General features: G+C 41.3%; 1 protein-coding gene across 1 annotated transcript in view; it reads right to left on the reverse strand.

The window, feature by feature from the left end:
* The window catches only part of NPAS3 (neuronal PAS domain protein 3), a 981,309-nt gene extending 969,067 nt beyond the window's left edge, over window positions 1-12,242 (reverse strand). Inside the window, exon 1 of the mRNA XM_088829495.1 lies at window positions 12,087-12,242. Coding sequence (XP_088685621.1) covers window positions 12,087-12,136 — 50 coding nt within the window. The 5' untranslated portion in view covers window positions 12,137-12,242. The remainder of the gene's footprint in view (window positions 1-12,086) is intronic.
* Window positions 12,243-13,143: the final 901 nt, after the last annotated feature.

The raw sequence follows: 13,143 nt of genomic DNA on the forward strand, positions 1-13,143 counted from the left end.
AGGACTGATGCTGAAGCTGAAACTCCAATACTCTGGCCACCTGATGTGAAGAACTGACTCATTTGAAAAGACCCTGATGCTGGGAAAGACTGACAGCAGGAAGAGAAGGAGACGACAGAGGATGAAATGGTTGGATGGCATCACTGACTCGATGGACATGAATTTGAGTAGGCTCTGGGAGTTGATGATGGACAGGGAAGCCTGCCATGCTGCGGTCCATGAGGTCACAAAGAGTCGGACATGACTGAGCGACTGAACTGAACTGAATGGAACACTTCTTGCTTTTCGCCTGCCCTCTATTGTACACAAAATCTGACATCCCTCTCTGACTTGCACCCTAGCATATCTGAATAGCAGTTTAAATATCTTAATCTAGGGATATTACAGAATTCCTTTTATAGTTATCTTTTACAATACACAAAATCACCTCAGCTAGAGGATGGTGCTGCTGTCATAAAAAAAGCTATGTCCCAAGTATTTGTTTAAGCTGCTATGCAGCCACATCAATACCTCACAGAAAAGGGCCTTTGGAAACTCTTTAACATTCTGAAGATAAATACAAAGGTATGACACAGCTCTTTCTTTTTTCCTAAGAATTTTCTATCTTGTTAGTAGTTGTTTGCATCAAATAAGAAGTGACTGCTAACAGATATACTTATTATAGCTATAAGCTTCCCTGTATTAGTAGGAAGAAACCCTTTTTATTTTAACTATTTTTTTTTTTTTTTTGGCCATGCTGTGTGGCTTGTGGGATCTTAGTTCCTCAACCAGGGATTGAACCTGGGCCCTTGGCAGTGAAAACAGAGAGTCCTAACTACTAGACAACCAAGGAATTCCTCTATTTTATTTTTTAAATTATCCCAATTTCTTGTCCTAAAAACCAAAAATAATGTATGAGATTAAACCCTACAGATGACTCCATGTCCTATAGCAGTATAGGTTATGGAGTAATATGCCTTCATAATACCTTCTGCTATCTCTGTTGCTAACTATAACTCTTGCATATATAATTCCATTATACTTTTATAATTCAGGGTTTTGAAATGCTGTTGAACCATTAATATATTTTCCTGGTTAAAATTCTTTGAGATGTTCTTAACAAGAGTCTTAGATAATGAATTTGGGCAAACTCTGGAACAGTCTTTACAGTATTATCATTCTCATTAATTTTCAGAACTACCCACTGTGTTGAGATGATTGTCATGGGCCTAAGACTTCAATTTGGCTAAATATTTTTGCATACATTTCAACATATAAGTAACTACCAGATGTTTAAATGTTAAGTTCATATGGAAGAAATGGTTAAATGTATTTTAACTCATGATTTCTTTGTAACACTAATTCTCATTTTACTATTTCCTTATGTATTTCACTGTTTCCTCAATATTTTGGCCTACAATGGGCCAATAACTCTAAAATCCCTTCAAAGATAAAACAATCCTTTAAAATATTTCAGAATTTAAACCATTTACACATGCATAATATTTAATAAATGTAACATCGCTAATTTTTTAAAAGAGAAACCTTATATAGTGATTCACCTATTACTTTAATAAAATACACAGACTTCATGTAAAGCCCAGGATTATGCTTTTCTTTAACAGAATTTTCCATTTATATTCTTATTTGGCTTTAGCATCCTGATATATGATTCTGCCCTAACCTGTCAGAAAAAAGATGGGTAGGAGGCTAAAAACAATATTACTTTTAAGAGAGTTACTGCAGTACACAGTTCTGTACTTTCATCCAGTTTATTCGTTTTTCTTTGCCTCTCTGGTTATCTCTGAAGACTGCTCCTGTTTCCATTGTTTCATCCTTTAGCATTCACATATCAGAGCAATAAGTATTTCATTACTGGTTTATCTGTCCAGAGGCTTGAGAAGCGGTAACAATTAACCCTCCCTTCACAGTGATTGATACAGGCTTTGCTTTCAATTTGTTCCACTACACAGATCATGAAATTCTGAATGCAATCATCCTCATTGACCTACACTTTCAAACACACGGCTACAATGAGACGAAAGTAATTATTAAAAGGAACACAGGACTACTGAGATCTGAAACAAAGTCTTTTAAAAATCTGTTAGATGACCTTCTGGTAAAATTGGCAAATTCTGATGTTAACGAAAATGATAGCTTTGTGTCCCTGTCTGAAAATATTCAATGCAAGCTGATCAATGTATACTGTGGTGATTATACTGACTGCAGTGTGTACTTCAAAAATACAGAAAGCCATTTTAGAACTGCTACAAAGTACAGATAAACTGTCAACACTGTAACTTAATCTGCCTAATTTTTTTAAAGGAAACTAAACTTCCTGCTTTGTGTATAAAGGATCAACATTGACCAAAGCAAAGAATCAGGACTGGAAAAGCAATAGCTTTATTCTATAAGAAGACTTGCATACCTGAATCCTACATCTTCCCTCTCCTCCTCCCTTTAGATGAAGATTCACAGTAAGAAATGAATACATTTTTCACAAAGTCTGAAAAATAGCTTCAAATAAATATTAATCTACTGCAATCGATACATATGAGGAACGGAGAGGGGCGAATGGGAGAGTGGTGACTACAGAACTATATTAAAACAAGGGTTGCAGTTACAGAAAATCAGGGTGGAAAGCAAGGCAGCAGGCCTGAGGCTCTAATCACAGAACAGAGTGATGGAGATGAACCAATACTGCATGGATTAGCAATGAATTATTTTGAACCGTAATCATATGCCTGCACAGAAGAGAGGCAAAACTAGCCATTACTCATAAACTGATCTGCTGATTTCTTGAGAGAGGTGGGGGCGGGGGGATGAGAACAAATTCATATGCTAAACTAATTCAGAATAATGAAAACCTAAAGATGCAGTTACACTTCAAGTTACATTCTATTTTTAATATCTACCGCATAATATGGGGTATTTACAGTAGAAACTATAAAGTGCTTGGATTCGAGTAGGATTAATCCAACCATTTCTTCTAAGATTAGGATGTGAGATATTTACGCCACTCCATTTTTTCTTGTCCAATAAAACCATTTCTGAATACCTTTAATACCCCCAAATACAAAACACTGAAGTATTTCGTTATAAAGAAGAAACAGTACTCAAGGAATTAACTTCCTTTGGATAATGGGGAAAAATCATACCAAATGAAGATTCGATTGTTAGAACTAATTTTGTTAGGAAGAAAAAAAATCAAAACTGCTGGTAGCAAGAGATTCCTGAGATTCTTATGAACAGACTGTTTAAATGAAGAGCACTTTAATCAGTAGAGGAATCCTCACGTTTCTAATGTCTTGCTGTGCATTCTGCAGGTTATAGTAGCAGCTGGTAGAGGTCATATATCTTTTGTGAGCATCCCAAAAAGGCTCACTGCCAGACTGTTAAATTATGAATAAGCAATGAACAAAAGAATGCAGATACGGTGGTGACAAGATAATCCAAGCAAATTTATCTATGACAAATTTCACAGGATTAACAAATTACATTTACACAGAACAATAAAAATGTGCAAAAAAAAATAAATGATGAGCCTACTTTTCCTTAAAGCATTAGGAAAACAAAAAGTTACAAATCCTCTGCATATATTTAAATTTAACTTGATCTAAAGTAAGACATTTATAATATGTTTAAGATATCTTTGTAACATTTTCCCATTTTAGGTAGATATACACAAACTTGGTATACTGGTTATATTTCATATATGTTACACTGCAAAGAATACATATACACACACATATATATACGGCTTATATATAAATCATGGATACAAACATAGTAAAATCTACAATAAATAAATGTCATCCCATTCATATATATGAATAGAATGGATATGTTTTTAAGAAACAGATTTTGAGAAATTATTTGTGTAATTTATGTAATTATTTGTGTATTGTGTAACTATTTGTACTAACTTCCTCAATTAGTACAATACATATTAGCTACCAAAATATCCTTATTCAATGATGTCTCCATTTTCAAGGACCAGAGAGAGGGGTTCTGAAAACAGTTTCAATCATTCCACTTGCTCCAACCAAAACACTGCAGTCTTTCTGAGTAACGTGCTTCTGAACGAAGTTTTTAGAACTAGTGCCCTTTTCTGCAGTGTTATGATAGCAGAAAAGAAAATTCACAGTTGGTGGAGGGGACTGATTTCTATTCATTAAAGATGACCCTTAACCCAATATTAAACTTTTCTTTATAATAAAATTATTTGTATTAATCTTATAAATGAGAAAAGCCCCAGTCTATCAGATAATAAGATATTAGCGAAATGACCTGTGAGTCCATAAAGTGCTCTTAAAATGTTATGCGGCACTACTTTCCAAAATATGTGATAAATATTTAAGTTTTAATGTTACAGACAACCTCGGTACCATAGTCAGAGCCCTTTAATACTGCACTGGCATACTGATGACAATAAAATGTTGTTGTTGTTCAGTCACTAAGTCGTGGCTGACTCTCTGTGATCCCATGGACTGCAGCCCACCAAGTTTTCCGGTCCTTCACTATCTCCAGGAGTTTGCTCAAATTCATGTTCATTGAGTTGATGATATAATTTAAGATGACCTGAATGCTGTTTTAAATTTTGTAGCCTATTTTTCATTTATACTTCCTACTGTCTGTTGCTTTTGATCTTCAATATTTTAGCAAAACATTTCTCTAAATGATCTCTTTCCAACATCTCACAAGTCGACCTATCCTTTATGTAAACAAGAAATTTTCTTAATGTGAAAGTGAATGTTTAAGTTACACAAGTAAAATACTCAGCTCTTTCAACCACAAATACTCAAGCACTGCTTATCTAGTCCTTTCAAGCCCTGAAATTCCTACATTTTATTCTTTTTTTGAAGAAGCTATTTGGTTGACAGTATCGCATCTAAAAACAGGAAGATAAATGTGGTATGATTGTCTACTACCTCAAATCTACCATATGTTCTACAAGGAGCAGTGATTAAAGTCAGATGTTACAAAGTTTCATAATCTTCAGCCACGATATTGTGTCCAATTGTTTTGTGATCTCATGGCCTGTAGCCCACCAGGGTCCTCTGTCCATGGGATTTCTCAGGCAAGAATACTGGAGTGTGTTGCCATTTCCTTCTCCAGGGGACATTCCTGACCCGGAATCGAACCCGTGTCTCCTGAACTGGCAGGCAGATTCTTTACCACTGAGCCACTAGGGAAGCCCTTTCCAAAAGTATAGCTTTCATCAAAGAATAGCTCTTATCAAAGAAATGTTACATACCAGAGAACCCCTGTGATCCACCCCTACCCCGCATTAGAGAAATTAAAATGTTATCAAGACTTTCCTTTCTTGAATGTCACAAGTGTGTGAACATCCACGAAGAGAGTGGGGAGAGCTAAATGATAACTTATCACCTATGTATTTATTGTGGTCCATTTTTAACATGTTTTTAATTAAATGAGTTAATTAATATATGTAAAGCCCTTAGAACAGTACCTGGTACACAGTACTATATAAATGCTTGCTGTCATTATTTTAATGCCAGGTAATTTGGCAATAGGCCAACTTCCACAAACCCTTATACATCTCAAAAGAATATACAGAAACACAGGCAGTAAAGTGTATTATGCTTTACCCATTCAGTGGCAAAACTATCCCAAAATAAAAGTCTCGGCTGTAGTCTTTAGATTAAACTGTGACACACTCTGAGTCAAGAATAACAGGAGTGTTGGAAAAGGTCCATGAATACTTCACAGTCTAAGACCAAAGAGGCCTATGTACATGGCAAACTGATTCTTCGGAAATCATTCAGTGAAAAATCTGCCCCAAAATATAGATAGCTGTGGAAGGAAGGAAGCAAAAGTTGCTCAGTCATGTCCAACTCTTTGCGACCCCATGGAATTCTCCAGGCCAGAATCCTGGAGTGGGTAGCCTTTCCCTTCTCCAGGGGATCTTCCCAACCCAGGGATCAAACCCAGGTCTCCCCACTGCAGGCAGACTCTTTACCAGCTGAGCCAAAAGGGAAACCCAAATAGCTGTGGAGCTTGCCCACAAAACTACTGGAATGTTAATGGGTAGAGTGAGAATAATTCATTGATTCTTCCTCTCACTTTATAAACACCGTAGTTCTGAACTTCTCCGAACATCTGATGAAGGACCAAGAGGCAGAGATCTAGTTCACTACTCAGCACACACAGTCTTTCTGCCGTAAGAGCTCTCTGGCATGGGCTCAGAAATCCCTGACTCTAGAAAATTTGAAAAATGCAGGGCCCCTCCACACTGCAGTTAAGGTACCACATTTCTACAGAGACAAACCTGATTTCAATCTCTACCACCTTCTTTGGGAACAACATGCCTCTGTTTTCTCATCCATAAATGGGGATATTAGCACTTCCCTTGTAAGGCAGTGGGGAAACCAGACAAAATTACTAAGAAATACTTAATATTTGTTTCAAAGGGCTTTGAAACAAGTAATGTCCAATAAATCTTTATTATCATATGTGATCATTTTCATTTTAAAATCCCAAAGATCTTTTAAATTTTTTTGCTATTAATTCATTTACATTATATAACATCTTTTATTTCTTTCCCCCAAGAACCTCTAATTATTTTACAGTCCTTAGTTACAATATTTTACAAGCGGAATACCTGTCCCCCTAGAACACTAAGCTAACAGAAGTCAAAGGAGATAAGGAGCCTTCTTTACAGGTCCATGAATTCTCTACTTTCCACTCTTCCAGAAAAGGGTGTTTTCTGGCCCTTGATAATATTCCGCATATCCAATATATGGACAAGTCTATAACTAATGCAACTGCTCTTACAGGGTGTATTATTCACTACTATCTCCTGCACAAGTCAGGACAGTCCATTGCAGAGGTTCAATAAATAAAGCTGAATGAACAAACCAATCAATAATTATAGTCGAGGCCCACAAGCAGTTTGGACAACGGCAACGTGCGATTTTCATCTTGCCTCTCATGATTTTGTACACGAGACCACAAGTATGCCAATTAATTCACCAAAACATTATGCTTCAGACATGTATACAGACAACTTCAAGTGCTGTTTAATCTTGTCACTGCCCTAGTAATTTCAGCTATAGTAGCAGTCACTTTCCTCTTACTAAGCCATGCCCTGCTTATGCACTACATTTTTACTAATATCACTACAAACTATTCTATGTAAGGTTCTGTCGAACTTATTAGTGCAAACATCCGATTGACACTAATGGGGCCCAGCGCAGTAAAAATACCATTCAGTTACAGCTGGTTTATTACGCTGCCCAATGAGGGAAAAAGTAAGAAAGAAAACAGGCACTATTTACTATAAAAACACTAACATCATTAAATGCACAGCAAACATAACTGAATTTTCCCATGAATTTGGGAAGTTCTTAGCTAGTCATAGTAGAGATTTCAATATTTAAAGTTTTATATATTCCGTTGTGTACAACTTTGGAAGCATTTAAATTTTTAAATTAATATTTAATCACCTGAACAACTAAAAATTTTAACAGCCTAATCCTTCCACTAGGTATCAGCCTTACCCATTGTATGCAGTTAGGAAATGTTGATAAAACACTTGAAATTAAATTCTAAGCCAAGAGCTGGGCAGAATTTTTTTAAAAGCTAATTCAAGAAATGAATGCTATAATACAGAAAAAGTTGCCATGTGAATATAACAGTGGAGAGGCTAGCTCTGCTCTCACCTGTGTTTAATTTTCTTTAAATTTAGTAAGTGGCATTCTGCATAGGAAAGGGGATTAGTGGAATTGCAGGAAAAATAAGAAAACAAAAATAGACTATCTAAAGGTCATTATTAATAGTAAAGCACTTAAGGAAATTTATTAGAGAAAAACATTATCAGAAGTGATTTAGATATCTCTGTGACATAGCCCTTGCAAATACCCTACAAAATACAAAGCTCAACAGCTTAAAAAATAACTCAATAAAAGCTACAGTGCCTAAATCCTTCCCCCTCCAAAAAAAAAAAAAGTACTGCTTTACAAAAGCATGTACAACATAGAAACCCCCTGTCATAGAAAACCTCACCACAGAGCCGAGGACACTGGACATCAGACCCCGGACATCAGACCCCATTTCAAACAGATGCAATTTTAACATGCCAGTGGATCCCAAACTAAGATCTGGGCCAGAGCAAAAGAGTTGAGAGGTTTATGGAAATTCTGGCATTCCCATAAAACAGATCTATTGCAGGTAGGAGCAACAACTGTGTAGAAGAATTTGGGGGAAAATTCAAACTTCATATGGCCAAAAATACCAGGCTGTTTCAATGTGTACATCAAATTTAAATTGCAATATAATTCTTACCAAGTAATTGCTGAACCAGATATTAATTTCCCACAACTTTTAGTCAAATATAAAAGTCGTATTCTTAAGAATAATTTTAAAGACCACAGGGACTAAAACTTTACTCATAATACCACTAGGTGCTTTAAAAAAAAACCCTCATATAACTTTTTTTTTAACCAAAAGCATCCAATAATGTTGGATTCGAGTTTGCTCATAACAAATCAAATCTAGTAACAGGCATATTACAGATCTGAAGTAACCATGTGTCTCTCAATTTATAAATCAGAAATTGGAAATAGGAAAGAATGCTGTAATGTGGGAGGGTCCTACATAATAAAGGTCTTTATAACTCCTGGCTCCTCAGCTATACAATCTAATATCCTCTCCAGTGGTTCTGTGATATGCCCATGCATTACAGTTCTTGTTGACAGTCTGTTGCCTTGGAAATATTTCATTATTTCAGTTTTTCCATTTGTAGACCCTTGGCCTTGTGATATGAAGGCCATCCTATTTCATATTTTCGATTATCATTTAAGCAATCTTGTGGAGCTATTTATATATAAGCAAGTGTTAGACAACGCATATCATCATTTATCACTGTGTTTAAGCTTACCTTGTAGAAAGAAATGCCTCCAAAAAAGTCTCCACCACCACCTTTACTTTTTAAACCAAAAGCCCTGTGATACTGGAATACACTTTGCAAACCAGCATGGGTGTATCACATGCTTGACACTTCTAATTTTCCTGGTTTTATATCCACATAGTGGAAAAACTCTGTGGTAGTACTACAGAATTTGCAGCCTACTGGAGTTTTTTGTTTGTTTTTGTTTTTAATCAAACGAGTTTTAATACACAAGGTTTTCAACTTGTTCTTTCAGGCTCCAAAGAGACACTTTCTGCGTGAATGAGTAAGAGGAATTTAAGGAATACTAAATAATAACATAAGACATTATCAAGAAAAAACTTCTTTTCCCAAAATTTACTCTGTAAACATTATTAGGAGGAAATGACTTTTGCACTGTATTATTAAACTCAGGTCAGATATGCCATAACTAAACAACAAGACAATTCAAAAGATGTATTTTTTTTCTCTACAAGTTTTGATACTGGTATAAGTGAAAAACAATAGAGACAGTGTCCATAAAAGCCTTTAAGAAATCAATGATTTGGAAACCATGTTTTAAGTAAATGGGAGATCACTTAAAGTATGTCCACAGAAAACCATCTTTTGTAAACATATTTCTGTTCAACCGTTACAGAGAAATCACACTAACCAACAAGTTCCAGGCACAAAGTGCACGTAAAGCTGAAATGACTACTTAGTTGAGCAAGTAACTATGAAAAACACCCCCTCCTGAACCAACCATCTGATTTTCCATTTCTCATTACAAAACCAAATCAAGGAACATGTGTAATGTTTACACTTAAAGTGTTAAGAGCATTAAAAACCCTAATAACAAAGTGAACCCTCGGGGCATAAAACAACTGTTTGGATAACGGGCCAAGTTTGTGGTTATTACTGTTTGAAACATTTAGTTTATAACTCCTTTCTTCCTTTCCTCTGTATCTCTCCTTCTGCCCCTACCTCCTTAGTACTCCTCCCTCTCCCTACAGGTTAAACCTTCTCAGATCCAACCTTTAAAATGACAGCATCCGAGCTGAACAAGAAGATGCTATTAAAGGGCATTAAATTAAATACAGTATATCCTCCTACAACTTCAATCAGAATTTCAGACCAAGTGTTATTTAGTTCAGCTCTCAAGTGGAGCAGAATAACAAATCGCGCACTTTGATTTACCTTCTTCGAATGCCAAATGGAGACAGGTGATAAAGAACGCGCTCATGCACAGGCTATGAAGTTTCCTCTAGAAATTAATTCTATCTTCAAGATTCCTATCTCAGAGAAATTCCCAAAATGGCACACAAATAGGCCTCTGCTGGAGAGATTACTGGGGCCATCCCAGTAAACACATTTACTACCAGACAACTGGGGGAGAAGGAGGCAAAGAAAAAGGAAAGAAGGGAGGAAATCAATTATAAACTTTTGACTTCGAAAAGTATTCATCACCATGTTAAATACAAAATAATTATTAAAAGCTTTGCACAAATGCTCTGGAAAGTAATTTTTCTACCTACAAAAGTAAAGTACTAATATGTGAATTCTCATAAAACACTTAAGACTAAATGTTCGTTTTAGCTTTATGAGTTGTCAGGTAGTTAATGCTAACCATCTTTAACATCTTTAAAAGCTGAGCTGTGTGTGATTTACTCCCAGGTACATGATTTATATAGAAATTAGCTAGAGTTTAGAATGAGTCACTTAAGTATCTACTTGAAATTATTTCCTTAATCCTGACAATTCTGCGGTCCCTACTGAATAAAGGAAACAAGCAATAGTGCAAGTGAAGCTTTTTAAGGGAACAGCTTGTTTAAATATCTCCTTAACAACTCGATGGAAACTACAGGTTAAATGCTATGTTGCATCAAAAATAAAACTGCCCGTGTCAAAACAATTAAATCTTGCTACTATGGACTTCCCCCATCTTTTCAAGTTCACTTAAGCCTGTGAGGAAAGTAAACATCGCTGGTTGGGGGCTGGGGGCGGACACATCTAACCACATTTGTTTTCCTCAGGAATCAATGGGTGACATTTCATACTTCCTACTGAGCATTTCCTCTTCTGAGACAGAGAAGGATATTCACTTTGCTCAAACCAATATGCTATAAGCAACTAATGTCATTAACGCTGCCAATTAATAGCAAACAGGAGTCCAAACAAAGTAGGCTGGGTGGACAGCAGGAGGGAAAAACCACGTGGGGCGAAGGGGTGCTTAGTTACTCTGAAATCTAACAATGCCACTCACGTAGGACAGTTAAGGAAATTGTGAAGACAAACTCCCTTTCCCTTTTGGCTTCGGTGTAACTAACTTCAAACAGACATGCTCGGCTGAGCTCCCTGCCTGGATATGCAGTTCTCCCCTGGAACTTTTTAAAACACAGATCCCCAGACAGTAACTAACGGGACAGAGGTGCTCCAACTGTTGGCACATTTTGGATCTCGCTGTTGGCTGGCTCACTGGGACGGAAGCGTTTCCTTCTTTTTTTTTTTCCCCTCGGGGGTGGGGGGGTGTGGAAGAAGAGAGTGAATAGGAGGGCAGTGGAGGGGAACAGAGGGCCAAAGCAGGAGACCGACAAGTTGACGCGGCCGGGGGCGGCGGGGAGGCGGCCGCGCGCCGCTCTCCGCCCGGCCCGGCCTAGCGGCTCCGCGCGGAGACAAGCGCCTCCGCGACACCGTCCGGGCCTGGCGCGAGCTCCGCGCTCCCCGCCCCCGGCCGCCGCCTCCTCCGCCCCTCCTCGCAGCCTGCCCTCCCCCTCCCAGCCTCATTCCTTCCTAGAGAGCAGCTGCCAGGGGACCTGCGGCGGCCCCGGGGATCCCCGGCCCCCCCACCCGCAGCGCCGCTCCCCGCCGCACAGCGGCCCCTCCGTTTTTGTTTCTTTTTCTTTTCTTTTTTCTGCTTTTTCTTTTTTTTTTCTTTTCTTTTTTTTTTTTTTCTTTCCTGTCAACGAGTCACTCCATTCGCCGAGCCGAGGAGGTGCGACCGCTCGGAGAGCCTGGCGCCGCCGCCGCCGCCGGAGAGCCCGCTCGCTGCCGCAGCCGCCGCGGGCGGACAATGCGCGCGGGGACCGCGGAGCCGCCTGCCCGCAGACCGGGCTCCCGCGGGCTCGCGGCCCAGGGCGCGGGCTGCGGAGCGGGGCCCGCCACCGCGGCGGCGGCGGCCGGACCCCGGCGGCAGGTTCAATAAACAGAAAAGTGTTACCGTTCTCGCCTGGAAGGATCCTGCTGAAAGCTGGGCTTGGTGGGCGCCATCTTCCTGCTATTTTTTTTCCTCTCTTACTTTTTGCCTCTCTCCCCACTCCCGGGGCGGGGGCGTGGGGCGGGCGGGGGTGTGCGTGTGCGTGGGGCGGCGGGAGTGAGTGCGGGCGTGCGCTGCGCTCAGCTGCGGCCGGGCGGGCGGCGGCCGCGGCCGTGGCGGCGGCGGCGGCGGCGGCGGCCGCGCTGCCGAGGCGGGGAGGCTACGGAAAAGTAGAGGGGCCGGAGCCTCGCCGGCAGCCGGCCGTCCCCTCGCGCCGCCGGTGCCTCTCGCCGCACGTCGCCGCCTCCTCCGCCGCCTGCGCCTTCTCCTCCCCCTGCTCTCCGGGCGCCGCCGCCGCCGTCCATGCGTCGCAGAGCCCCCGCGGCCCGGGCCGCTCCGGCTCCCGAGACATGCCCGGCGCGGAGGCAGGCGACCGGCGGCGGCGGAGGAGGGGGAGGCGGCGGCGGCGGGGGGTGGGGGGGAGGCGGCCGCGCGGCCCCGCGGGCAGCCCGGCCCAGGGCCCCGCCGCCGCCGCCGCCTCGGGGTTCTCGCCCTCGCGCGCCGCCACACCCCCCGCCGCCGCCGCCCCGAGCCGGCCGGGTGGCAGGTGGGGCACACACCCTCCCGGCGGGGGACGGTGGGGGGCCTAGGCCGGGAGGGGCGGGGGCGGGGGGAGGAAGCGCAGGGGGTTCCCAGCTTGACCGCTGTGAAAGTATTTCTGGGCATTTTCCAGCTGCTTTGCTCCAGAGCGCTCTCTCGCACGCAGACACACACCCCCCCTTCTCGCGCGCGCTCTCTCTCCTCTCTCTCTCGTTGGGGGACTGGGAGGCTCGGCTGCCGGCGCAACAACGCCACGCAGTTGCAGTTTCGAACACTTCCTTTCTCTGGAGTATCGCGGCCAGGAGGAAAGAAACAAGAGAGAGAGGAACTGGGAGGCCCACGGCAGCGGGCAAGGCAACCCGGCGTCCCGGGCGCGCCTTCGGGGACAAGCGGGTGGGGGCGCGGGCGGAGCGGCCCGGAG

The sequence above is a fragment of the Moschus berezovskii genome, chromosome 21 (assembly GCF_049115385.1).
Source record: "Moschus berezovskii isolate FMDL1 chromosome 21, NW_MosBer_1.0, whole genome shotgun sequence".
Lineage (NCBI taxonomy): Eukaryota > Metazoa > Chordata > Mammalia > Artiodactyla > Moschidae > Moschus > Moschus berezovskii.